Source organism: Monodon monoceros, unplaced genomic scaffold (genome assembly GCF_005190385.1).
Source record: "Monodon monoceros isolate NGI ecotype Baffin Bay Population unplaced genomic scaffold, NGI_Narwhal_1 Super_Scaffold_5, whole genome shotgun sequence".
In the NCBI taxonomy this organism is placed as follows: Eukaryota; Metazoa; Chordata; class Mammalia; order Artiodactyla; family Monodontidae; genus Monodon; species Monodon monoceros.
Genome location: NW_021703782.1, coordinates 15329439 through 15356500, shown reverse-complemented (window position 1 = coordinate 15356500; position 27062 = coordinate 15329439). Strand labels below are relative to the sequence as shown.

Sequence of the window (27062 nt, the reverse complement as noted above, 5' to 3'; positions counted from 1 at the left end):
TGATACTGCTAACCAGCTAAGCCATTCAGGACATTTTTGGTAGAAGGTGAATGCCCTTCTCCTATCATGTTGCTTCTGCACACTCTTCTTTACCATTCAGTGATGCTGAGATCTGATTTGAGCAAAATCCATTTCGAGAAATAATGAAGACACCAAACGTGGACACAGGGTTTTTGATTTGTGGGAAAACAAAATGCTCATCTATTTTAAAGATACTTGTCCTCTTAATGATCTAGTGAGATACATGTGGACTTCTCAAGGATGATAGGTTTGAATCCCAGCAGAAGTGAATCCTTTTCATCCTCCTGAAATAAACTGAATTATATTCCATTTAAATATTTTTTTTAAATGGTGGTTGGAAAAGATCCATAGGTCCTTATCATCTCACAGCTAAGTGTGTTTAGATCTGTCAGCCAAAAAAATATTTTTCTTTTCAACATCACAATTCTTGCCAGATGTTTCTTCAAGGTTTATTTTAAATGAAGGAAGGGAGTTAGACTACCCTTTCTGTATAACAGCAATCTTTGACCCTAGCAGTGGATGGGATCCCGAAACAGTGGCATCAGTTATAATTAAGGAATAACCTAAAAGTGTTCTAATTCTGGAAATCAGAAGCCAAGAAGTAGTTCTTTCTTCCATGAGGCTCTGGATTTCTTTTTTTTTTTTTTCTCCATCTGTGGTTTGCTTCTCTATTGAGGTTGCCTAAGAATGAACTTAGGCAATAATCCACAGGTTGTCATAAATACACATATGTAATAGAAAACTATCAGGAAATTCCTAGCAGAGGCCCCTGGAAAGAAATTTTTTGATGAGGTAATTCTAAATGTGAAATGTGCTCTTAAAATACACGTCGTCCTACATTTGGCTTTTTGTGTGAACTCATTTCATAAGAGAGATGGGGTATTGCTGTCTTTGTGTGAAGGGTGGCAAACAGACCATCAGAGGGCCTTTTGCCCTGGAGTACGAGGCTGTTCCGCCCCAGGCTGGGGGAATGGGGAGCAGATTGAGGGGACGGGGGAGGTGTGTAAAAAGGTTAGGGGGAAGCTTTGCAGACATCATTGAGACCACAGTCTAGGCCCACCCAGTTAAAAGCAAAAAACGAGGGCTTCCCTGGTGGCGCAGTGGTTGAGAGCCCGCCTGCCGATGCAGGGGACGCGGGTTCGTGCCCCGGTCCGGGAAGATCCCACATGCCGCGGAGCGGCTAGGCCCGTGAGCCATGGCCGCTGAGCCTGTGTGTCCGGAGACTGTGCTCCGCAACGGGAGAGGCCACAACAGTGAGAGGCCCCGCGTACCGCAAAAAAAAAAAAAAAAAAGTAAAAGTGAGAAACGAGTAAATAAAGAGCAACCCTGGGGTTGGGAGATGGGGAAGAGGAAGGCACCAGGGCACCCATGCCCACAACCCACGTTCAGGGTTGCCAGATTCTGGCCAGAGCCTCTTGTCCAGTCACCCCTAGTTACATCCCTGCGTGAGCTAGGCCGGGCCTCCATGCAGCTACGGGTGTAGCATAGGCCTCATCCGCTTTAATTATTAAGAAAAGGGTACATTGGCCTAAAGTAAAGAATGTCCATGTTAAAAGTAAAGATTAGATGTCTCCCTTCCCGGGATGCCAATGCTGATACTCTTTCAATGATAAGACTCCTTTCCCTGATGCCAAGGTCACACTGACTCGCTGTGTAGTGCTGATCTTTTTTTTAACCTTGAAGGAATGTATCCCTGACTTGTTTAATGTTCTTTGTTCTGACAACATATAAAACTGCTGAAAACCATGCTTCTCTGGAGCAGTTCCTCAGAGTTATCTGAGATGCTCTCTTGAAGCTGTAGTCCTCAGTTTGGCTCAAAAGAACTCTTCTATTCCTATTATAGATTGTTAATTGATTATTTTCGTTGACACCAGCATAGGCCGCCACCACGACGAGGGCATCGGAGGTCAGTGCCAGGCTCCATGGGTGCTACGATGGCTCTGCAGACTTGATAGGAGGACAGGAGGGACCCAGAGCCATGCAACGCCTGGGTGCCACGCTGCCCTGGTCAGCCACAAGGATGCTGCTGCTGGAATCCACAGCTACTCCCGTGGGGGCGTTGAACTGCCCGTTGCCCTCCTGTGGGAGCCAGACCTGAAGAGGAACTCTGCCAGCCCCGTCCACCTTCATGGAATGGTTATGGAAATCTATTGCTACAATCTCATTCTTGTTCACAAGATGGGGCCCTGCAAAGTGTTGGTCAGTGGCCTCATGGCCCCCCAAATGGCCAACCAGCTTGCCACTGGGCCAGAAGTTAAAGCTGCAGCAACTTCTCAAACACAATGATATGTCCATTCACTTCTATGGCTACTCCCTTGGGGCCTGTGAGGCAACCAGCTCCAATCTTGGTCTTGAACTTGCCCTCAGAAGAAAAGATGCTGACCCAATGGTTTTCATAGACTGCCTTGAAAATGTCTCCATCGGTGTCCACTGCCACACCTATGGGCACTGCAGCTGCCCAGGGGAGGCCCTCGAACCCCATAGTGGAACTTGAACTGGTCCTCATTGTAGAAATCCTGGTACCACGGTTATCGCTGCCTGCACCTAGCTGTGGACACACCCTGTAAGTGGATGGATTCATGCTTCTCCCTTCCAGGCTGTCCTTCCTTCTGCTGCCCTTGCTGTGCGTGAAGCTGGGCCTCTGCAGGCGGTGGGGATTGGGTGCTGGGCTTCACATTGTCCAGGGAAGGTGGCAGGTCCCAAGATGCCAGGCAGACACGCTGCTAGGCTAACATTTTTATACGCACCAAAATCTAAGAATGACACCCAGACCGGTTAAAAGGAAATTCCTTCCAAAACATGACGTTAACCTCGTGGGTTTTAAGGAAAAGAAAACAACTAATTCAATAAAGGACACATTTTTTTCTTCTTTAAAATAGAGGATTAGGTCTTTAATTATAGATGCTCATAAGGAAGGAAAAAAGTCTCTTTGATCTACTGTATCCTCCCAGAATAGGAAATTCTTTCAAGTGACGCGTTCCCTTTAAGTTCTCAAGGTTAATGAAGCAAGCTCTTTTGAAGCTGGTGTCTGGTTGTATCCTACAGGCATGCCCTCCCCTTTTTCTTTTATTGGCGTATAGTCGATTTACAATGTTGGGTTAGTTTCTGCTGTACAGCAAAGTGAATCAGCGGTACATATATCCATTCTTTTTTAGATTCTTTTCCCATATAGGTCATTACACAGGCATGGCCCTTGAGACGAAATATCTTTGCTGCCAAATTCACATGGTTTAAATATTTTGTGGTAATTCTCCAAATAATATAGATTCCCCCCTATCCCATTTCTGTTGAAAACTGCATGAGCAGGAGAAAGAGATTAAATTTAGATTTTTCTTTTCTGGGAAAACTAACTTTTAAAAAAATTAGATTAAATTGATTTTTCAGGATAGATGGTTCAGTTGTGTATGCTAACTAGAAGGGTAGGTAAAATCTAAACATTAGAGATCTCAACATTATTTTCATTCGGTTTTAAGGTGTGTTAAATTTATTCCTGCAAAGCTATTTCCCCAGTTATGCTCTACTTAGCTTAATAGAAAACTCTTGCATTCCTTTGTTCATACATTAAATTTTTGCTTGAAAACTGCCTTGATCTAGCTGATGATAAAATTTTTTTCATTGAAAATTTTAATGCAGGCTTATAAGCTAGTTTAAATAAGAAAGCCCTTAGAAAAGTGTTTAACTTTGATGTTTTTGAAGCAAATGAAGATAAGCAAGAATGGACTCTGTCTTGGTCTTCAGCCAAAAGGGCACAGGATTTTGAGTCCAAAAGAATGGATTTGTGTCAATTCCATCGCTGACTGGCTGTGTGAACTCTGATATGTTTAACCTCTTCCCACCTCAATGTCTATCTACGAGGTAGAAAAGATCATTTCTATACTATCTACCTGCATAAACATAATGAGAAGTAAATGTATAAGAAAGTGCTTTATAAATTAAAACTCTACACCAGTGGTCATTAACATTTTATTGTCTGGATTCCTTTGAGAAACTGAAAAATATATGCTTTCCTACACATTTCTCACACATACCCCAAAGCACTTAAAAATATACTCAAAACCTTTATTTCATTTATAGTTGGGACCCGGATGGGGAGGGAATGATTTGAAACCCTGTGGTACAGCAAATGCAAGAGCTGTGGGACAGAAATGAGCTTGGTCTGTTTGAGGTTATTTGTATAAATTGCAGTATATACAGCATAAACAAGGCCACTATGTCTGAATTGTAGTGGATGTAAGGGAAGAGGTTTGAGCTGAGTTCAAAGAAGTAGACAGAAGTCTACTAAGAAGTAGACCACTTTCAGGAAAAAAGGAGACACTTGCGGGTTTTAAGCAGAGGAATGATCAAAATCAGACTTAAGTTGAGAAAGATCTGTTGTATGAAAAATGGACTGTAGGGGGAGTAGGTTTACAGGATATGGTGTGTGAGGGATTGAGCCTCCCTCTCTGCCTGGCCCCCAACTCTAAATTTGTGGCCCAAGCAACTTGATGAATGCCTGTGACGTTTACCTATGGCATCTTACCTGTGGAATGCTGGAGCCCAGGTATGAGAGAGGTATTAAATTCTATTCTCTTAGACTGTACTGCATTATGTAGCCAGTAATGACTGCCACCATTTTCTCTCCTACTTCGTAAGGCTTTAAACAAAAGTAATAGGGGGTGATGGCAGCTTTGGGGCTCCCCAATCCTTGTCACAGTTACAGTATTGTGTTCCCCCAGGAAGACCAAGGGATAACACACTGTTAAGAGGTTTGCATATTACCCCCCAAATGGCCTGAATATCAACCTGTAAATATATATTTACCAGTCAGCAAAACTTTCATTCGCGTTTTTTACTTACAAGAGTCTAAAGGGGGGAATTCCCTGGCCGCCCAGCGGTTAGGACTCCAGGCTTTCACTGCTGAGGGCCCGGGTTCAATCTCTGGTCAGGGAACTGAGATCCCATAAGCCGCACAGCAAAGCCAAAACAAAACAAAAAAAGTCTAAAGAGATTAGAAATTTGATATCAGGCTATGATTGGTAGAATGTTGCTTTAGGCCATGTTTTTCCAATTGCAAAAAAAAATATTTTTTTAATATGGAGTCGCTAATTTTTTTTAGACCTCAACTGTGGTGGGACGAGTCCATTCTGAGGTAATTTAATCAAAATTAAATGCACTCATAGGAAGATATGAGTAAAATATAGTATACAATGTCCATACAATACGTATTACTAATAAAAACATTTATGTAGTGCTTTTTCATATAAAATTAGAGATTATACACTATAAAATACCTTTTGCTATTTTATTGCAGTTTTAAAAATATTCTGCAGTTCTCTGCATTTAACACAGAAGTTTAATATTTAATGGCTTCATACACGTAGAAACTGAAGCCAGGTTACTTTTGTACAACAGTGGAAACTAGGATTCCCTGTGCTTTTGTTAAATTAAAAGCATTCGTAATTATTTCTCAGAAGAGTTAGTCATTAATTAAGGTTTATGAAGTGCTTAGGGAGTGCCATAAGGAAATATACCGAGTCTCACAAGCCCTGTAACATGGAAACCTAGATTTGAAGAAATTAGTAGAATTGCCAATTTAGCATGAATCTTGATAGTTTAAGTAGTCAATTCTGACCAATGCAGAAAGTAAAAGGAAAGAGAACCAAGTTCATCAATTAAATGAAAATGCAGCTGACCCAGGCCAGGTGGATACGTGTACAAGCTGAGTGAAATAGAACCCTCCAGTTGTTGCCAGGAGCTATTGATGTGATGACTAAAAACATTACCACCACCGCCAGTGCATTTAAGCCTTATTCATTAAAAAAAAAATTGTCTGGGAAGGGAGCTTAATGAGAGTTTTCTTCTTTTTATATTTTCATTGAGTGGTTCTAGATGTTTTGTTTTGATCAGAGAAGTCTCTCAGAAAGTTCCCCAAATGAATATTTAATGCTACTGGAAATAGGCGTGGACAACAGGCCTTTGAAAGAAAAGAGCATTTAAATATTTTTTTCTCCTAGTTATAAAGTAATACTTTCTCACCATAGAAAATCTGTAAAATACAGAAAAATAATTGTTTTTTATAAGTGACTTTTAATCATACCACCAAGACATGGCTACTGTTAACAGTTTTTTCCTCACCAGCTAATGCTCCATGGTGGTATGAACTGTGTTGATTTTAGTTCATCACTGTAACCCTACTACCTAGCACAGTGCCTGGAACAGTTGGCACCTAATTAATATTTATTCAATGAGTGAACATATTAATATTTCCTTCTAGTATTTTTATGCATACGTTAGCTTGTCTGTTAATAATATGGGGTCCATACTGTACTTTTTCACTTTTCGTTATCTCCTGAGGCTTTTCTCATGATAGCCAATATCTTTCCATCTAAAGTATGATTTTGCATAATGCATAATGTTGCATCCAATTTCATACCTCATTTAACCATTTTCCTATGCAAATGAAATCATATAGTATGTACTATTTTTTATCTTGTTTCTTTTGTTCACCATAATGTTTTTGAGATTCATCCATACTGTTGCATGCATCAGTAATTATTTCCTTTTTATTAGCTGAGTAGTATTCTACTGTTTGGGTAATTATTGCTGTTGGGTAAAATACCCAAGAGTAGAATTACTGAATCATAGAGTAGGTGTATATTTAACTTTACAAGCAACTTTCAAAGTAGTTGTAGCATTTTACTCTCCCACCAGCGATGTAGGAGAGTTGCTCCCATCCTTGCCAACACTTCCGTGTTGAGAGTCATTTTCTAAAATTAATTAATTGATTAATTATTTTTTGGCTGCGTTGGGTCTTCGTTGCTGCGCACGGGCTTTCTTTAGTTGCGGCGAGCGGGGGCTACTCTTCATTGCGGTGCGCGGTTTTCTCATTGCGGTGGCTTCTCTTGTTGAGGAGCACAGGCTCTAGGTGGGTGGGCTTCAGTAGTTGTGGCACGTGGGCTCAGTAGGTGTGGCTCGCAGGCTCTAGAGCACAGGCTCGGTAGTTGTGGCGCACGGGCTTAGTTGCTCCGCAGCATGTGGGATCTTCCCGGACCACAGCTCGGAACCGTGTCCCCTGCATTCTTAACCACTGCGCCATCAGGGAAGCCCGAGAGTCTTTAATTTTAGCTCTTCTACTAGGCTAGTAAAGTGGTATCTCAGTATGGTTTATTTTACATTTCCCTGGTGACTAACAATGTTGAGAATCTTTTCATTGGCTATACATATATCTTCTTTGATTGATACTGCCAAATCCCTTTCCAGAGAGATTGTGCTAATTTATAATTCTACCAAGAGTGTCACCTTTTTTAAATGTTTTCCATTTTGCTATGTGAAAAATACCATCTTGTTTTAATTCTCATATTTTATTACTTATGAAGTTTGGTGTTAAGGAGTGGCTCCAATTTGAGACCCAGGGACTTCCCTGGCGGTGCAGTGGTTAAGACTCTGTGCTTCGGGCTTCCCTGGTGGCGCAGTGGTTGAGAGTCCGCCTGCCAATGCAGGGGACACGGGTTCGTGCCCCGGTCCAGGAAGATCCCACATGCCGCGGAGCGGCTGGGCCAGTGAGCCACGGCCGCTGAGCCTGCGTGTCCGGAGCCTGTGCTCTGCAACGGGAGAGGCCACAGCAGTGAGAGGCCTGCGTACCGCAAAAAAAAAAAAAAAAGGCTCTGTGCTTCCACTGCAGGGGGCATAGGTTCAATCCCTGGTTGGGGAACTAAGATCCTGCATGCTGCGCAGTGTGGCCAAAAAAACGAAGATATCTGAGATCCAGATAGTTGGTTACTTCTTCCACAACTATTATTGGATAATCCATCTCTTCACATTGGTTTGCAATGTTTTCCTAAACTCTTTGTTTTTAGCCATCCTGTTTGTTCTTCCAGATGACGTTTAGCCTCTACTACGCTGCAGGGACCAATTTATTTTTGACCATCAGAAATTTGCTCTGTTTGATAGATGTGTGGAGCTCTGATTACTTCCTAAGTGAAGAACTTCCTCAGGATATCTGAACAATTCTCTTGGGTGGAAGCCTGAAGTCAAGACTCAAGAAAACAGAACCAAAATCTATTCAGCTCCCTCAGGTGCTCCTGCCTTGCTGGGATTGCTATGAATGGCCTTAGGCCAAAACTGCAAGGCATAATTCAGGGTCTGACTCCAGTGTGTATCCCCAGATCTCCTCCCAATACATAAATCTATAGTAAAGGAGATTTGGTTTAACTCCTATAATCTTTTACCTGGAAGCTGTACAAAAGAACTTTCTGCTACGATGGAAGTGTCCTATTCTACCACATCCAATTAGTTAGCCACTAGCCACAGGTAACTATCAAGCACTTACGTGGCTAGTGCGCTTAAAGAAATGAATATTTAAATTTTATTTAATTTAAATGTACAGAGCCACCTATGACTACTCATTGGCCACCACAGTAACTGTTAAGACCGGTTTGCCTGTAATTTGCATATACTTCCTTGGATCTCAGTTTCAATATTCCACTATCACGGCTAAAATCAAAATACTTTTGACTTCACCAGGCACTATACTCGATGAGGGAAGACAGTTTCTATTCTAGGCTTACAATTTAAGGAGAGAAAAGGTCAGTTTTTAACCTGGAGAGGAGCCAGATTGCTGACTCTACGGAGACTTGCCCATCGTGTTCCACAGTAAGGATGACCGAGGGAGGCAGGTACTGTGTCACTGCGTCAGAGGGGAAGAAGGGATCGCTCCTAGCTGTGTAGGTGACACGCAGAACTTATGAAAAGGTCAGTTCCTTGCACAGAGGAGGTCTGGCCCAGGGGCTCCATGGAGCCGGCTGCCGTCCCCTTTCTGACAAGTGCAAAGGCAGAGAGGAGGTCACGGCACCTAGCGGAGGGTCTTATCCACCCACTCGGAAACCGCCCCTCCCCGCGCACTACTGGATGAGAACTAGGATGGACGCGATCGTCCTTCTTACTATACTAACCGCCCTCGAAAAATGTGACAACTTAAACCAGGGGTTTAAATGGGTTTGCTGACTGGGGGGAGGGTAAACTGTGGGAAGGAGCCTGATCAACTTGATAACGTCTCCTAGAGAGAGTGGGGGTGAGACCCCGAGGAAAGGGAGGGAGGTCACCCGTGGGGAAGGTCTGGGAAGACAAGGGCTCCCTGCAAGGTGGCCCCAAGCGGACAGGAGGTGCACTGCTCCGCCGAGAGGCTGCTGGGTCGCTCGGGCCGGGTCACAAGATGGCCGCTGCTCCACTGGGGCTTTTGGTGCAGGACCGAGGGGCCGCTGTTAGGTGCTCCAGGCCCGGGCGGCGCAGGCAGCCGAGAAGGAGTCAGCTGCAGGAGGGGCAGGCAGAGAAGGGAACACTACTGTCGGAAGCTAAAGCGGAAGGAAGCGCGCGTGCGCGGAGGGCGGCCGCGCGGGCCGAGAGCCTCCGCGCGAAGGGTAAAGCCGGGGTCGCTAACTGCCCGGGAGTGGGAGGTCAGGCGGCCGAGCCGGCTGAGGCAGCGGGGCCGCGCGCTGGGCCTCGGCGCGGCGGCGGCGACGGCGCCGCGCGCGCCGCCGGGAAGTTAGGAGGGCGTCGAGCGGGAACGCGCACGCGCGCGCACGCGGGGCGGCCCGCGCGCAGCCGCGGCCGCTGGGGTTGCCTCCCTCAACTGCGGTCGCGGGCGCTCGCGACTCCGCGCCTCAGGAGGGAGCGGCCGGTGGGCCCGCATCCTGTCCGTGGGGTTCGAGGCTGGGCTGCCGCGGCCGCCTCCTTCTGGTGCCTAGGCCGCCCTGAGGAGCCGGGCCGGGGCACGGCTGACTGACCGGCCCCGGGGAGCCGAGACCGCTGGAGGCGGAGGCGCACGTCTGGCGGTCTCCTGGACCGGGAAGAGGCCGAGGGGACCATGTCCGGGAGGAACCTCCACCTCTCCACCACCGAACGCGTCATCAAAGGTGCCAAGCGGGCCGGGCCTTCCAGTCGACCAGCGGGAAAAGGCCCTCGGCCGGGCGAAGGCTCGGGGCCGGAGGGAGGGAGCCGAGGACAGGAGGCAGGAGGGCGGCGGGATCCCTGGCGGCGCCCATCCCGGAGGAGGACCTGGAGGGGGTGTGGGAGACGGGAGGCCGGGATCTCCACCGGGGCTCCCCCGCGGGGGCGCCGGGCGTTTTCTGTTGCACCTGGACCAGTAGCTAGCTGGAGATTGCTTATTTATCTCCCGTAGTGTCGGATTTCCAGGCAGGGTGGCGATTTCTTCTCCCACCACCCCCAAAGAGTCTGGATCCACATATTTTTTAAAAAAACCCATTCCTCTTTTCTAGGCTCTTACCTGGGGGAAGCCATCTAGGGTGATGTGGGTAGGGAGTTGAGTAGACCCTTCCAAGTCAGATCTTTCTGCCGCTCCTCTTCTGTAGGATCAGATCTTTCTTGCCTCTTCCCCACCCTTTTTTTAAGGATGGATACTACGTACCTTTTAGCCCACTTTCTTCAGATCATCACAAGTCACTGCTGTTAGTAAAAGAAACAATATAGTGAAATAAATGCAAATAAATTCATATTGTGATATTTGAAAGGGATCTACAGATCTCTTGACATGATTTTTGGTGTTTTATTTTCCTTTTGGCCATAGAGACTTGGAGAATGATGTTCCCTGTTTCAGATGTCCAAAATAAACTAAAGTGTTCCTTACTCATACATACAGGGTTTTACATTGTAGTTGTTTCTGCCCTTAAACTAAGAATAGTGGTTTAAATATAACCACTAATTTATGTGCCTCTTTTGTTCAGACATAAGACAAGTACAACTCTTCTGAGTTTTAATACTCGGTTTGAAAGCACTATTTTGTAAGAAGGGAATATACCGAGACCAGGTGTGTTAGTGACCTCTGAATAAAGGGGTTAGTTGTAAGTGGGGAAAACTATTAAAATACTTTTATTTTTTCATTCTGGTAATTAGAAGGAGAAAGGAAACCAGGATTGGTGACACGAAAACTTTTTTTTAAGTGGAGAAAAATTATTGAATGTTCAATGAAGGGAGAGAATTTTAGTGTATAACTTAGGTTTTTCCCCCCCCCCCAAAAAATTAAGCATCATAAATGTTGATTGTCTGCAATATGTAATTTTAGTGTGTAATGTAGTTTTCCCCCCCAAAAAGTCATCATCATAAGTGTTGATCATAAATGTTAATTATCTACACTATATAATATTTACTAAATGTAATGAGGTTTATGAGATTTATCTACTCAGCATTTGTGTGGTATCATTAGGGATTTAAGAGAATTGTTCATAGAACTGACAGCCCTTTAACTGCTAAATTCTTTTGACCATTTTAATGTCAGTCTTTATAGTATATAACCCATGAAGAGTATATAACCCTCTCTTAAGATTCAGAATCTACTAAACATAATCTTTTTTGATAAATCAAGGTCATCATTATGTGCATTAATTTCTGTCCTATGCAGTTAATATGGCCGGTGCATTCTGCTGTATAAGGGTGTTGGCAGTTTCCTCCTGTGCTAAAATGACTCCTCACTGCTATACCAGTTTAGTGCTTTTGTCTGTTCTTAGTTTATCTGCTGCAGTACTGCTCTCTATCTGTCAAAATATGCCCTTCTAATCTGCCACTTCTAAGCTGAAGTAGGCAGGGAAACCAGATAAACCAGAATAGTGTGTCAAGTCAGAATAAATAGGATCTGAGTGAAGCTTAGTGGTAGTCCTCAGACCTTCATGAATCTCAAATTCTGATCGCCATTGTAGTATGTAATTTCTACCATAACGTGCCGTAAGATATCAAGGAAATTTTTAAATGACCCTTTCAGACCCTTAAATATAGAAGGAAAGTAAAACAAAATGTAGCTAAAATGCAGGTGCTGGCTTATTGCTAGGTATGCCCACAGTTAAGTGAATACCCTCATAGTCTATATGATTCAAATTTGTTTTTTGGTGAAATTTTATAAATTACTGCATGTTATTATAAGATTACCCTTAAAAAAATGAAACATAAATGATTTCAAGCCCTTAGAATGGGTGGATTTGTCTCATATATAAAAACTTTAGTATCAGAACTTGAACACAGCAATTTTGGCTTCCTGGTGACTTACGTTGCTTTTTTTTCTGGGTTTTCCTGAGTTTGAAATATTGAGGTTTATTCTAAGAAAGTAAGGTGTCACTGTATATATAGCTAAGGTCCGGTTGTACTGTACTGGGTTCTAAATCCTGATCTAATATTATCTTTTCTGGCCAGAGTTGTTTGCATTTATTCACAGCTGGAAATCTTTTTCAGAGGTGAGACCACACCCCAGTTATTCTTGGTTTTGTCATTTCCTGTTAACTTTAAATTCTGCTTAATTGTTTTGCTTGAGCAAATCTTGGAGAAGTGTGGGTGGGTGGGAGTGATTTGTATTTTGTGTCTTTTAAATAGCAACCTTCCTAAAATGAAGGACCAGATTGGAGGTTTTACTCCTACTTCTCGGGCTTACTTGTGACCTTGCCTTTTTTTTTTAACCTTGCCTTTTTACTTAAACTCTCTTTTTTTGCTTCAATAATCTCATCTGCAAAATAGGGTTAATAATACCTTCTTTGTCAAGCATCTCAGCCACGCAAATGACATAACGGATGTGAAAAGCTTAAGACAAGGTAGTATTATGAAACATGATAGTAGTGTGAGAATAGATCAGCTACTTCATAAGTGGATAATAGAGAAATCATTAACATTCAAAAAATATCAGAATCGGAAAGCATATGAAATTATAAGTTAGGAAACTGTTCCCAGTCAGGAAAATACCTCTTCTACAATATAAAGGATATCTGGGTGGAATCCCATGGATAACAGCGTACAAACCAATAATACAGTCTGTCTAGTACTTCCCTGGCAGCTGGTTTCTTCTCTAGCAGTTGAAGGTATTTATTTTGTGTTTAAAAATATAAACATTCTTATGATTTCACTCATTCATTAAATGTTTATGGAGAGCCATCTGTAATGTACTCCCAATTGGTGCTCATTTTCTTCTTCTTTGTTTTAAAAATTAAAATTTGTATGAGCCTCCAGAACAGTCCATATACACTGGGGGCAACACTACTCGTATCTGGAGCAGAAAACGAGAAACCCAAATAATTGCATTTTGAAAATCTTTCAGCTTGATTTTTTTTCCTGGTTTCCAAGTTTCTTTTCCTGTTGGAAGGAATTTTTTTTCTTTGACAGTGATTTTTATAAAAAGTTTATTCCTGTAAGCTGAATCTTTTCAGAAACAGCAAGGAAATTTCACTAGGCATTACATAACAAATATAGAGAATCCATTGTCTGAGTTTGCTCTTTGGTGGCCGAAGGGGTTTTAACAGAAGTCAGACTTCTTTTTTTTTTTAATCATTGAATTGTGCACTTTATTTATTTATTTATTTTTACTATTTAAAAACCTTTATTCAAATCAGATCTATGCTTATTATTTACATTATCTTTCATTTAGGATTAAAATATAATATCCATCTGTAGTTTAAATCATACTTTTAGCCCTTTACAAAATACGAAGTTAAAGTTGTTATAGTTTAAAACTGAATAGAATTGGGGACATTAGATTTTTAAATGAAAATGAAAAATTATGATACATTAGAACATACATGTACACATACTACTAGACAAAGAGTGGTAGAACAAGATAAAATATAGTAATTTTCTGTTTTTTCTTGTGGCTATTTTCTATATATTATAAATCACATACTTTTAATAAGTATTTAAATAAAACTTTCACTTAATAAATCAAATGCCAAATGAAGGATTACAAGAAAAAAATTTTCCTGAACTTTTCACTTACTTAAACTACATGTTTTCCTAGGTTAGAAATTATCCATATTTAGAATATCTTAAAGTATAGATACATTTGATCCCCACATGTTAAACACTGTACAACTGGAAGTTCTCAAAAAAGAGGTAAAGAAAAAGAAAGAAATGGTACTCTCAATTTAGCTTCCCAAGAGTTAGACGGATGCCCACAGTCTGTGCTTAGTTGTCTATATATGAAACAGCAGTGTTCACACCCCTCTTACTCTTTGTTTATATTCTTGACTTTGTTATGATTTATATTACCTTTCCATTTTCTTTCAAGAATGGAAACATCTGACCGCGATCTATCTCCTTTATTAAAATATAAATATTTTCTAGAATATGGACAGATAAGTTTTAATGACAAACAGCAAAATACAGCAACCAATATTCAATAGGTATTCTGCCACTTAGTGGAGTTTTTCAAGAAAGCAGTTCAGTACACCTTCTCAACTTACAAATGTATGTGCACTTTATTTTTATTTATTTTTAAAATAAATTTATTTTTTTTATTTATTTTTGGCTGTGTTGGGTCTTTGTTGCTGTGAGTGGGCTTTTTCTAGTTGTGGTGAGCGGGGGCTACTCTTTGTTGTGGTACGCGGGCATCTCATTGCGGTGGCTTCTCTTGTTGCGGAGCACGGACTCTAGGCACGCTGGCTCAGTAGTTGTGGCTCGCGGACCCTAGAGCGCAGGCTTGGTAGTTGTGGCGCACGGGCTTAGTTGCTCTGCGCGCGGCATGCGGGAACTTCCCGGACCAGGGCTCGAACCCATGTTCCCTGCATTGGCAGGGGGATTCTTAACCACGGCACCACTAGGGAAGCTCCAGACTGCTTTTCAGGAGGATGCTGTTAGAGTTCTCCCATTCTCTTGGAATTCAAATGTAGAATGTACTGCCATTTGTAGCACAGCATTGAAGGCTGTTGGTTCTTTGATATCCTGGCATTGGGAATATTGTGGCTATAGCTTTCTTAAAAAATTTTACGAAGAGTAGTATGGACAGAAATGGCTATTTCCACAAGTATATCCCGAACCCCATTTCAGCCTCTGGTACCTATACCTCATTTATTTCCCCTCTGTCCCCTCTCTCCGTTTTTCATATTATGAGAATGGATTTACCAAGGATTAAAAAATTTTTTTTTTCTTTTAAATGTAAGCTTAACCCTGCTAATTATAAAATTTGAAAGGCAAAAGGGAAGAAAACAAAGGCTTCATATTCCTTCCTTCCAGAAACTACTCTTAATACTTTTCATTACTATACTTTCATTAATACTTTTCAATACAGTTGACCCTTGAACAATACAGGTTTGAACTGTGGGCCCACTTATACGTGGATTTTTTTTCAATAGTAAATACTACAGTACTACATGATCCAAGAATGGTTGAATCTAAGGATGTGGAACCACGGATAGGGAGGAACTTTGGGTATGGGGGAACCACCCGTGTATATACAGAGGGCTGATTGTAAGAGTACTTGGATTTTCTATTGTGTGGAAGGTTAGCACCTCTAACCACCTCTTTATTCAAGGGTCAACTGTATTTCCATCTACTGGTATATTTTAAATTAAAAGGAAAATGGATGACATCTATTAAACCTTTTATTATTCAAATATCTCATATTATTTTAACATAAATATTGTAATTTTACCTAAATTATTTCATATTGGTTTCAATCAGCATGAAAATTATTTGAAAGTGCTTGTATTCATTTTTTTTTTCTCTGTACGCGGGCCTCTCACTGTTGTGGCCTCTCCCGTTGCGGAGCACAGGCTCCGGACGCGCAGGCTCAGCGGCCATGGCTCACGGGCCTAGCTGCTCCGCGGCATGTGGGATCTTCCCAGACCGGGGCACGAACCCATGTCCCCTGCATCGGCAGGCGGACTCTCAACCACTGCGCCACCAGGGAAGCCCTGTATTCATATTTTGGTCCTTTATATTTTCAGCCATTTGATACAATGCCAACCCAGAAGAAACATTTTCAAGTTTAAATATTCGATGTGAGCAAGTCATATAGCACACATCTGTTGAATTTGTCAACATTATTTAAGTTATACTTAGTTTACCATTGTAATTAACAACTGCCAAACTATAATATTTATTTTTAAATTTTTTTTGGTGTATACATTTCTTTCTCTCTCTCTCTTTTTTTTTACATCTTTATTGGAGTATAATTGCTTTACAATGGTCTGTTAGTTTCTGCTTTATAAGAAAGTGAATCAGCTATACATATACATATATCCCTGTATCTCTTCCCTCTTGCATCTCCCTCCCTTCCACCCTCCCTATCCCACCCCTCTAGGTGGTCACAGAGCACCGAGCTGGTCTCCCTGTGCTATGCGGCTGCTTCCCACTAGCTATCAGTTTTACATTTGGTAGTGTATATATGTCCATGCCACTCTCTCACTTTGTCCCACCTTACCCTTCCCTCTCCCCATGTCCTCAAGTCCATTCTCTAGTAGGTCTGTGTCTTTATTCCTGTCCTGCCCCTAGGTTCTTCATGACCTTTTTTTTTTTTTTTAGATTCCATATATATGTGTTAGCATACGGTATATGTTTTTCTCTTTCTGACTTACTTCACTCTCTATGACAGACTCTAGGTCCATCCACCTCACTACAAACAACTCAATTTCGTTTCTTTTTATGGCTGAGTAATATTCCATTGTATGTATGTGCCACATCTTCTTTATCCATTCATCTGTCGATGGACACTTAGGTTGGTTCCATGTCCTGGCTATTGTAAATAGAGCTGCAGTGAACATTGTGGTGCATGACTCTTTTTGAATTATGGTTTTCTCAGGGTATATGCCCAGTAGTGGGATTGCTGGGTCGTATGGTAGTTCTATTTGCAGTTTTTTAAGGAACCTCCATACTGTTCTCCATAGTGGCTGTATCAATTTACATTCCCACCAACAGTGCAAGAGGGTTCCCTTTTCTCCACACCCTCTCCAGCATTTATTGTTTCTAGATTTTTTGATGATGGCCATTCTGACTGGTGTGAGATGATATCTCATTGTACAAACTATAATATTTAAACACTGGAAATTGATGTTCTTTGAGATTTACACCTCTGAGTGAAAGTCTCAAACCTCAAAAAGGACATCTTAATTTAAACACTTAATTTTTTTTTTCCAAGCAGGAATAAGGTGTTCTTTTTTACCCGTGTGATAATGGTTGTGATTGAAGCCTTATGTATATCAGACATTTGGTAATAAAGCTTTCTTCTGTAAAGTAACATTATCACATTTTACTGTAAAATTAAAAAAAAAAAAAGCTATCGGATTATTGGAGAGACAAGTGCTAAGGACTCATTACTTAAAGTGAATTAAAGAATTATTTAACACAGGGGACTATATTCAGTATCCTGTGATAAACTATAATGGAAAAGAATATGAAAAAGAATATATATATTTATAACTGAGTCACTTTGCTGTACAGCAGATATTAAACACAACATTGTAAATCAACTATACTTCAATAAAATTTTTTTAAAAAGAATTAATTAAAACACTTTTCCTAAGCAGTATTTGATAACAGAGTATTTTTCCATTAAAGTGACATTTTGGGGAAAAGCTAATTTTTAGACATACGTCTATGAGAGAATTATTCAGCTAATTCTCATATTTGTGGTCATTTCAGAGCTTTGCTGCTACTAATGGCAATAAAGAGGTGTCTTTTAATCTTTTCATCCTTTGGTGCAATCATTAATAGAGTATAACACTCTGTTTTAAGTTTTCATGTTAAATTTTAGCTTCATTTGAAATTGCAAAACAGAGGTCTAAAAATTTCAACCTAACCTAAGTGATATCTGACTTAGTTATCTTTATAGTCTACCTAGTTATCAGATGTATGCAGAAAGAACTTTTAGTTTCCTATATTCAGTTTTATTTTGTTGGCAAACTAGATTTTTATCATGAAATCTTTTAGTTTCTTGAGTCTTTGTTTATTATTAGAAGAGGGTATAACTTGGTAATTAGGCTCTCTAGACTGGGTGACAGAAAAATATGCTATATTAGCTGGCCAAGGGAATGTGTATCTTTGGTGATCATTGTTAGATTTATTGAATACTAAGAATTTATGATGTTTTTGTGCAGTGTCTAGACAATGTCAGCCCAAGAGAGTGAAATTCTGAATGAAGTAAACACTAGGAGATAATTTAAGAATTCATTCAAGAATTGCCAATGGAATCCTTGCTAAAAATGTTTAACCTGTATCTAGTTATAGTAAATGACAAGACAAATCCAGTTTATGGGACTTTCTACAAGACAAATGGTCTGAACTCTTCAAAAGTGTCAAAGTGATAACAGTAAACATCAATTTTAATGGTAGAATTCTGTGGCTGTCCAATAGATCTTATAACAATGGCAACAGTGTTCTCCACACTGTCCAGTAGAGTAGGCACTAGTCAAATGTGGCTACTGATCAGTTGAAATGTGGCTAATGGTATTGCAGAGCTACATTTTTAATTTTACTTAAAAAAATGTCAAAGTGATGAAAAATTAAAAAGGCAAGAGGACTATTCTAGATGAGAGAAGATGAAAGAGAAATGACAGTCAAGTACAGTGCCAAGCCTGGATTGGGAAAATAAAAAAAGTCATAGAGGACATTTTGGGGACAACTGGGGAAATTTGAATATGGAGTATATATTAGATATAGTATATCAATGGGAAATGTCTTGGGTGTGTGGTATGGTATTGTGGTTATAAAGGAGAATGTTCTTATTCTTAGGTAATACCTGATGAAGTATTTAGGTTGAAATGTCATGATGTCTGCAATTTGTTTTCAAATGGTTCAGGAAAAAAAAATGTACTTGTTAAGAGAGAAAGCAAAAGTGGCAAAATGTTTACCATGGTGAATATGGGTAAAGAGCAAATGGATATTCATTTTACTATTCTTTCACTTTTTGATAGGATTTCAGTTTTTCAAAATATAAAGTTGAGAGAAAAAGGAGTACAGTTAAGAAATGCCTCACATAACCAGACTCAGGAAAGGCACTATCATATTTGAGGATTCAGTGGTGGCTTAGTGAAGGCAAGCTAAAGAGAAGAACATGAGTTTTAAAGTATATTGTAGCTGATGTGGCGTGAAGGCAACTTGCTTAGTAGGAAAAGACGTTGTTGCAGCTACATGATGGGTCTTGGAAAACATGCAGAAGTAAGGATGGAGAAAGCAAGTATACTTGACTAAGGACTTGAGAGGGTGGTTAAACTAGAAGTGTCAGAGAATGGGAAGAGGTTAAATGAAGAAAAGGAGAAGGAAGAGGAATAGCTGAAATCTATCAGTGATCAGTTGACAGTGATCCCATTTAGGAGATAGGAAGATTATTTTGATGGCTGTATGTTAAAAACAAACAACCAACTGAGGCTTAGTTGGCTTACAAATGTAATCCAAAATTATGGAAAATGCAAACATTACCCAAACAGATATGGTGACAGACTTGTTCTTGTTTTTTGGAGAGATTCAAGTGAGTAAGGTGGTAGAGGGATAAAATAAATATTAAAAAGCACTAATAAGGAGAGAAGATGGAAAGGATTTCCTAAGTATATTTCCCATCCCTGTTAATCATACCACTTACCCATTTAGTCACTGGCTCACATGACAAGCCTGGGAGTCAGGCCAGACTCTCCTATCCCTTTCACTTCATATCCCGTTCTACCAGAATCAGTTCTGTGGACTTCTGGTTTCTGCATAAACTTCTGCTTCATCTCCCTCTCTTACTTCTTGCTTGTATTATTGCAGTAGCCACTTGCTAGGGCTCTTTAATCTAATCTCCATGCTGCCATCATGATCTTTGGATAATGTAAAGGATCATTCTTGTGCTTGAAATCCTTCATGAACGTTTCCAGCCCGTAGGATAAACTCTAACTTTGTTGATGTAGAAGTTCCTTCGTGCTAAACCTCTAACCTTGTGTTAGTTCCTCCTTGTTTCACACCCCCATTCCCAAACCTACTTTCCTACTCCTTGTGGTTCCCCAGAATGCCATGTCGTGTTGTATCTGTGAATGGGCTCTTTGCCTTACTTCTCTGAAGAATCTTGTCCCCCAACTTGACTAGCTCCTATCTATCTTTCAAGATTTAGCCAAGAGGACATCTGAGAAGCTTTTTCCCCTTTACTAGGAGGTTGTATGAGTAATGGTTTTAGAACATGGGCTTTGAAGTCAGGTGAAGCTGGATTCAGATTCTGCCTCTTTTTGGTATCTGTGTGACCTTGGACAAATCAGTTAACTTTGTTTTACCTCCGTTTCCCTATTTGAGGGAGAGGGATAATAAAACTTAGCTTGCAGGATAGTTGTAAGGATGAAATAAACTCCACAAAGTACAGTGACAGGTACATAGTAAGTGCTCAGTACATGTTAGCTGCTATCATCAGAAGAAGAATTAGATATTGCCTCCCATGTGCTCCCATGAGCAGTCTTGTTGCTTTACAAATTTCTTTAAATATTTTTATTTTATTTTATTTATCTGGCCGCACCGTGGGGTGTGTGGGATCTTAGTTCCCCGACCAGGGATCAAACCCACGCTCCCTGCATTGGAAGCGTGGAGTCTTAACCACTCCAAAGAAGTCCAAGAACTGTGTGTTCTTAATGTTGAATACAGTGCCTAGCACATAGGTGCTTAGTAATTGTTTAAGTGAAAGCATAAGAAGCTTATTGTATTGAAGACGGTGTAGGAAAGAGCACAGGCGCTGCTAATTACTAGTTGTGTGACTTTTGTCATTTGTTTTCCTTGCTTCAAGTTTAAAATGGGAGATTACAGTACCTACCTCAGAATTTAAAGATTGTATTTCATATTGTACAATATTATGTAGACTGCTTAGCATAGTACCCATAGTGGGTGCTTAATAAATGTTAGCTGTTCTTTATTAAATGAATTCTTCTTGAATCTTGGTGAGATCTAACAGCAGGTCTGTTTGACTTTAAGTGGCGTATGTGCAATGATAGTTTAACAGTGTTATATTTTATATTTTCCAACCTTAATCTCCTTAGCTTTTGAAAGGACTTAAATGTAAAATCCTTAATAAAGATGGTGAAAATTTCCTTTTCTATAGTATAGATAGAATTTTGGAAATCATATATTCAGAAACAGATATTTGATGAGTTCCCACTACAAGCAACACATTTGTGGTTATACTCAGAAGCTTAAATACTGTCTTGAAAAGTACTCAGTATAGCATATGATAACTTCCCAAAAATGTGACAGAAAATTAGAACTCTGGAGCTTCCTATGACTAATAACCACCGGGAAGAGCAGATGACTAAACTGTAGACTATATCTCGTAAGAAATGTTTGCTCCTTCACTCTATAAATTGATAATCCTTTCAGGTTTAAACTTTAATGTTTGATCAGTGGCCTAAAGAGGTAAGACTTAATTTGTGTTTTTTTGTGTGTATGCCTAGGTACATTTTATTCTTGTGACCTAAGGCTTTGTGGAAGTTTAAAAATAAAATAAGATAGTTTTAATGAATGGCCAGAGTAATAACGGTAATTGGTGGATTTATTCATGAAAGCAAGTTAGTTGTTTTTTACTATTGTGCATTGTTTTATTGAACACATATGATCACTATAAAGTTATTGTTTCTGTCAGACTAGTGAGTTCTGTGACTATCAAAGAACAGAGGGAATAATCTGAAAGAGCTATTTCAGATTATTGAAATAAAATTATTTGTTCTGATCAGTTATGAAAGGACCTGAAAGGTACATATGACTTTCACTAATAATATCTAATATAACCTCTTAAGCAGTGTTTAACTGGTTCATGATTGGAAACGCAGGTGAGTAGATTAAGAAATAAGTCTGCAAAAGTAGGGCAGGCTTGCTGGCTTAAAATAGGAATGAAAGCAGGGTTATTTGGAGTGAACAGAGATAGCTATTTAGGTAAATCCTAGTGTCCCGTGAGGATAAGACCACACAGTAATCTAAAAATAATAGCTTATAGGCCAATAACTTTTAAGGGTTATCTTTTATACTTACTGTAGGATTGAAGTGGTCGTCACCAATGTGGTCTTTCTCTTTAATGCAGTTCTGCATCAGATGTTAGGTGTATGAAAATATGTGTCATTTATGTATTGGATGTATATTGAAGCAGTATACTGAATTGAATTGAATTTGACCATGGAAAGGCTGCAGAATTTCTTCAGTGTACTTTAGGAACTTAGTTTTAAAAATTTATTAAATTTTTATTTTGATAATTATAGATTCACAGGCTATTGCAGAGAAAGGTACAGGAAGGTCCTATACATCCTCCCCTAGGTCTGTTCCACAATGTCAGTATCCCACACTACCACAGTACTATACCAAAATCAAGAAATTGACATTGACATATCCAGATAGCTTATTCAAGTTTCACCAGTTATATATGGACTTGTGTGTGTGTGTGTGTGTGTGTGTGTGTGTGTGTAGCTCTGTGCAATTTCACATGTGTATAACTACCACTACAATCAAGATACTCAACTGTATCATCACCACAAGACTCTTGTGTTACTACCCCTTTGTAGCCACACCCATCCCCTTCAGAAACTCATTTTTATAGTTTGGTTATTGTTTTGAATCATGTGCAAACCTGATTTGATTAGGGTTTTTGCTTCTGAGTTGGAAGCATTGTAAAGTAATCTTTATTGCAATACAGGTAGTCTAACAGCAACTGACTCATGGTAAAAAGTAGGTTAAAATGTGTTAGCAGTTTGGGAACACTGAAAACTTTCTTGGCTAAATATATGTAGACTTAGAATGATGATTCTGAACTCTGGTTACCAACCAGAATCACCTGTGGCGCTTAAAAAAAAACATGAAGAAAACATGGGTACCTTGGCCTCGTTCCAGATAAATCTGGAAAGCAATGTTGAATATAAAAATGCAAGTTACAAAAGGATACACAGGGACTTCCCTGGTGGCGCAGAGGTTAAGAATCTGCCTGCCAATGCTGGTGACACGGGTTCGAGCCCTGGTCCGGGAAGATCCCACATGCCACGGAGCAACTAAGCCCGTGTGCCACAACTACTGAGCCTGTGCTCTAGAGCCCGTGAGCCACAGCTACTGAGCCCGCTCGCCTAGAGCCCGTTCTCTGCAGCAAGAGAAACCATGGCAATGAGAAGCCTGCGCACCGCAACGAAGAGTAGCCCCCATTGGCGGCAACTAAAGAAAGCCCGTGTGCAGCAACAAAGACCCAACACAGCCAAAAATAAATAATAAATAAATTTTTAAAAAATGGTTACACAGTATGACACCACATATGTAAAAATTTTAATATTGTGTATAGATATATTTATAACAAAAAATTATATACATGTGGGAAGGATACACAAGTACTTAAAGGTACTAATTACCCCTGGGATGAAGGAAAAGGATGAAGGTTCTCTTCAATTATATCTGTAACATTTTAGTTCTTGAAAAATATTTGAAACAGATATGACAAACTTAATATTTTAAATCTACATGGTAGGTACATGGGTGTTTGTACTATTTGTATTATTTCCTGTACCATTTTATGTAAAATTATATTTTGAAATATTTCATTAAAATTTGTATACATGTAGTATATTACATATGTGTCTGGAATTTCCTCTTTTCTCCCTTTTATTCTACCTTCTATTTATTTTATTTTGGTGCCAAGAGTGGAGTGCTTCTATAACAAATACCCAAAAATGAGAAAGTGGCTTTGTAACTTCCAGAAGATCCAGCTCAAATTTCAACTTTCTGATGCCCTTTCATGATTTCTGTAGCCATCTACTGATAATCCCCTTTATAATCTTCCATACAGTCTGTACTGTACAGTGTATTGCTTAACTGTTCTGTGTTGATATTACATCTTGTTTTATATGAATTATTTTGTCTACTTAAATAGAACATAAATTTCTTTAAGGTAGACTCCATATGTTAAAATTATATAAGCTATACCTTACCTACACAGTATGAGCATGTAGTAGATGCCAGATAAATATTGAATTATTTAACTTAGAATATAATTACCTCCCTAGTATTTTTGAATTTTCCTCAAAGAACCCTTCCAGTTCTTTGTCTGCTATAGATTTCAGAACTTCAGGTTTTAACAAATATCACTATTATCCAGGATTTTAGGAAGGCTAGATATAGGAACTTAGATCTATCCAGGTATTGAATGTTTTATTTTTCAGTTAGTAACATTGTATAACCATGAATTCCGTAAAATCTAGAATTGTGTAAAATCCTGGATTGTGAAAAATTCTTTTGCTTTTGCTCATATCTTGTGTATGAATGTTATTTGTCTTATGTCTACGTAGTTCTCATTTGAACTTAAATTTTAGTGGCTTCTCAGAGAGATTATTTTCATTCTAACCTGTCTTATTTTACTTTGATTTATGTGTTAAGAAAAAGTATTACAGATTATTTGGTGAAGCACTATAGCAAAAGAACTTAGTCTCTGGAATCAGTTGACCTGGGGTCAAATTCCAGCTCCTCCAGTTACTAGTTGTGAGATTTTGGACAGAGTTTCTAACTTCCCTAAACCTTGGTTTCCACATCTGTCAAATGGGGATAGTAATACTTCATAGAGTGTTATTAGGTTAGATGAGACTATGTATGTAAAGCCCTTAGCAATGCCTGTTATGTAGTTAGCACGCAACCAATGAACATTATGGTTGCTAGTATTATTGCGACTCCAGTTACGAAAGTTGAAACCTATATTAAAAAGCGTTTTTTAGATGCTTTGGACAACTTAGCACAACATAAATAATTTAGCATCAGAGACTTTAGCTAACTTGTATTAGCAAATTTATTAATAAGAAGAATAACACATTATTACCAAGTAGTGTTTATCCCAGGAATGCAAAGTTGTGTTAACATTTGAAAATCAATGAATATAATCTACATATTAACAATAAAGGAGAAAATGTATATGATTACTTCAATAAATTCAGAAAAACTTTGACAAAAATTCAACACCCCATTCATGATTTAAACAAACATACCTCTAGAAAACTGGGAATAGGGGAAACTTCCTTAACTGATGATCATCTATGAAAAACCTGTAGCCAATGTCATACTTAATGGTAAACTATTGGATGTCTTTCCCCTAAGGTTAGGAATAATATAAGAATGGCCTATCTTGCCACTTCTGTTCAGCATTCTAACTAATAGTCCTAGCTATTGAAATAAGGCAAGAAATTAAACTAAAATGCACACAGATTGGAAAGAAGTAAAACCGTCTCATTTGCAAACTGCGAGATTGTTTCTATAGAAAATACAAAGGAATCTACAAAATAATCATTAGTAATTGAATTTAGCAAGGTCAAGGGAAACAAAGTGAGTATACAAAAATGAACTGCATTTTTATATACCATCAGCAAACAATTCATAAATGAAATTTTTAAAAATTTTACTTAGAATATCAACCAAAAAACGTAAAATACTTAGGAATAAATTTGACAAAAATATGTCAGATCTCTTCATTGAAAACCACAGGACATTGCTAGGAGAAATTTAAAACCTAAATATAGGGAGAGTTATATTATGTTCATGAATCAGACCATACAATATAGTTAAGATGTCAGTTCCCCAAACTGATTTATAGATACAATGCAATCTCAATCAAAATCCTAAAAGGATTTTTTTAAAAAAAATAAGTTTATTTTTGGCTGCATTCGGTCTTCGTTGCTGCGCATGGGCTTTCTCTAGTTGCGGTGAGCAGGGGCTACTCTTCGTTGCGGTGCACAGGCTTCTCATTGCAGTGGCTTCTCTTGTTGCAGAGCACGGCCTCTAGGCCCGCGGGCTTCGTAGTTGTGGCTTGCGGGCTCTGGAGCGCAGAGCTCAGTAGTTGTGGCGCACAGACTAAGTTGCTTCGCGGCATGTGGGAATCTTCCCAGACCTGGGATCGAACCCGTGTCCCCTACATTGGCAGGCGGATTGTTAACTACTGCGCCACCAGGGAAATCCCCTAAAAGGATTTTTTAATAGCAATTGGTAAGCTGATTCTAAAATTTATATGAAAATAAAAAAGGCTGAGAAAAGCAAACCAATTATTTTGTTTTATTATTTTTTTGTAGGGGGAGGACAATTGAGGACATTTTTTTTTCTTAATTTTTAATTATAGTTGAGTTACAATTTAGTTTCTGGTGTACAGCAAAGTTATTCAGTTATACATATATATTATGTATATATTCTTTTTTATATTCTTTTCTATTATGGTTTATTACAAGATTTTTTTTTTTTTGCGGTACGCGGGCCTCTCACTGTTGCGGCCTCTCCCGTTGCGGAGCACAGGCTCCGGACGCGCAGGCTCAGCGGCCATGGCTCACGGGCCCAGCCGCTCCGTGGCATGTGGGATCTTCCCGGACCAGGGCACGAACCCGTGTCCCCTGCATCTGCAGGTGGACTCTCAACCACTGCGCCACCAGGGAAGCCCATATTACAAGATTTTGAGTATAGTTCCCTGTGCTATACAGTAGGACCTTATTGTTTATCTGTTTTATACATAGTAGTTTGTATCTGCTACTCCCAAACTCCTAATTTATCCCCCCCTTCCCACTTTTGTAACCCTAAGTTTATTGTCTGTCTGTGTGTCTGCTTCTGTTTTGTAAATAAATTCATTTGTATCATATTTTAGATTCCACATATAAGTGATATCATGATATTTGTCTTTCTCTTTCTGACTTCACTTAGTATGATTATCTCTAGGTCCATTCATGTTGCTGCAAATGGCATTATTTCATTCTTTTTCATAGCTGAGTAGTATTCCATCGTGTGTGTGTGTGTGTGTGTGTGTGTGTGTGTGTGTGCGCACGTGCGCACGCGCGCGTGCATATACCATATCTTTATCCATTCATCTGTTGATGGACGTTTAGGTTGCTTCCATGACTTGGCTACTGTAAATAGTAAGTAAACCAATTTTAAAAGGGAAGAACGAGGTTGAAGGACTCATATTACCTGGTTTCAGGACTCACTATAAAGCTACAGTAATCAAGACAGTGTGGTAAAGGTAAAAGGATAGACTTACAGATAAATGGAAAGGAGTAGAGTCCAGAAATAGACCCACACATAAAATGGTCACTTGATTTTTGACAAAGCAATTCAGCAGTGAAAAGAAAAACTTTACAGCAAATGGTGTTGGAACAGCTGGATATCCATATGGAAAAAAGTGAAATCTGACACATACCCTACACAAAACTTAATTAATAATGCATTATAGACTTAAATGTAAAAGCTAAACCTTACCATTTTTATAAACTTCTAGAAGAAAACATAGAAGAAATCTTTGTGACCTTGGGGTGGACAGACTTTTCTTAAGTCACAAAAAGCATGAACTATAAAAACTGATGATTGGACATCGT

At 39.6% G+C, this 27062-nt stretch overlaps 1 protein-coding gene and 1 pseudogene across 6 annotated transcripts in view; one reads left to right on the top strand and one right to left on the bottom strand.

Moving 5' to 3' along the window:
- Positions 1-1950: 1950 nt before the first annotated feature.
- Positions 1951-3070, bottom strand: LOC114883972 (annotated as a pseudogene).
- Positions 3071-8493: 5423 nt separating this feature from the next.
- Positions 8494-27062, top strand: part of PPP3CC (protein phosphatase 3 catalytic subunit gamma) — an 87025-nt gene continuing 68456 nt past the window's right edge. The window contains exon 1 of one of the 6 annotated variants that reach the window (XM_029201742.1): positions 8494-8675. Coding sequence is in view for 4 of the 6 variants with exons in the window: in XM_029201738.1 (XP_029057571.1) it covers positions 9212-9416 (205 nt within the window). In the remaining 2 variants the exon portion in view is untranslated. Of the gene's footprint in view, positions 8676-9144; positions 9417-9590; positions 9912-27062 lie in introns of those variants that run through there. The other 5 variants (XR_003790665.1, XM_029201738.1, XM_029201739.1 and 2 more) reach the window with 5 other exon arrangements.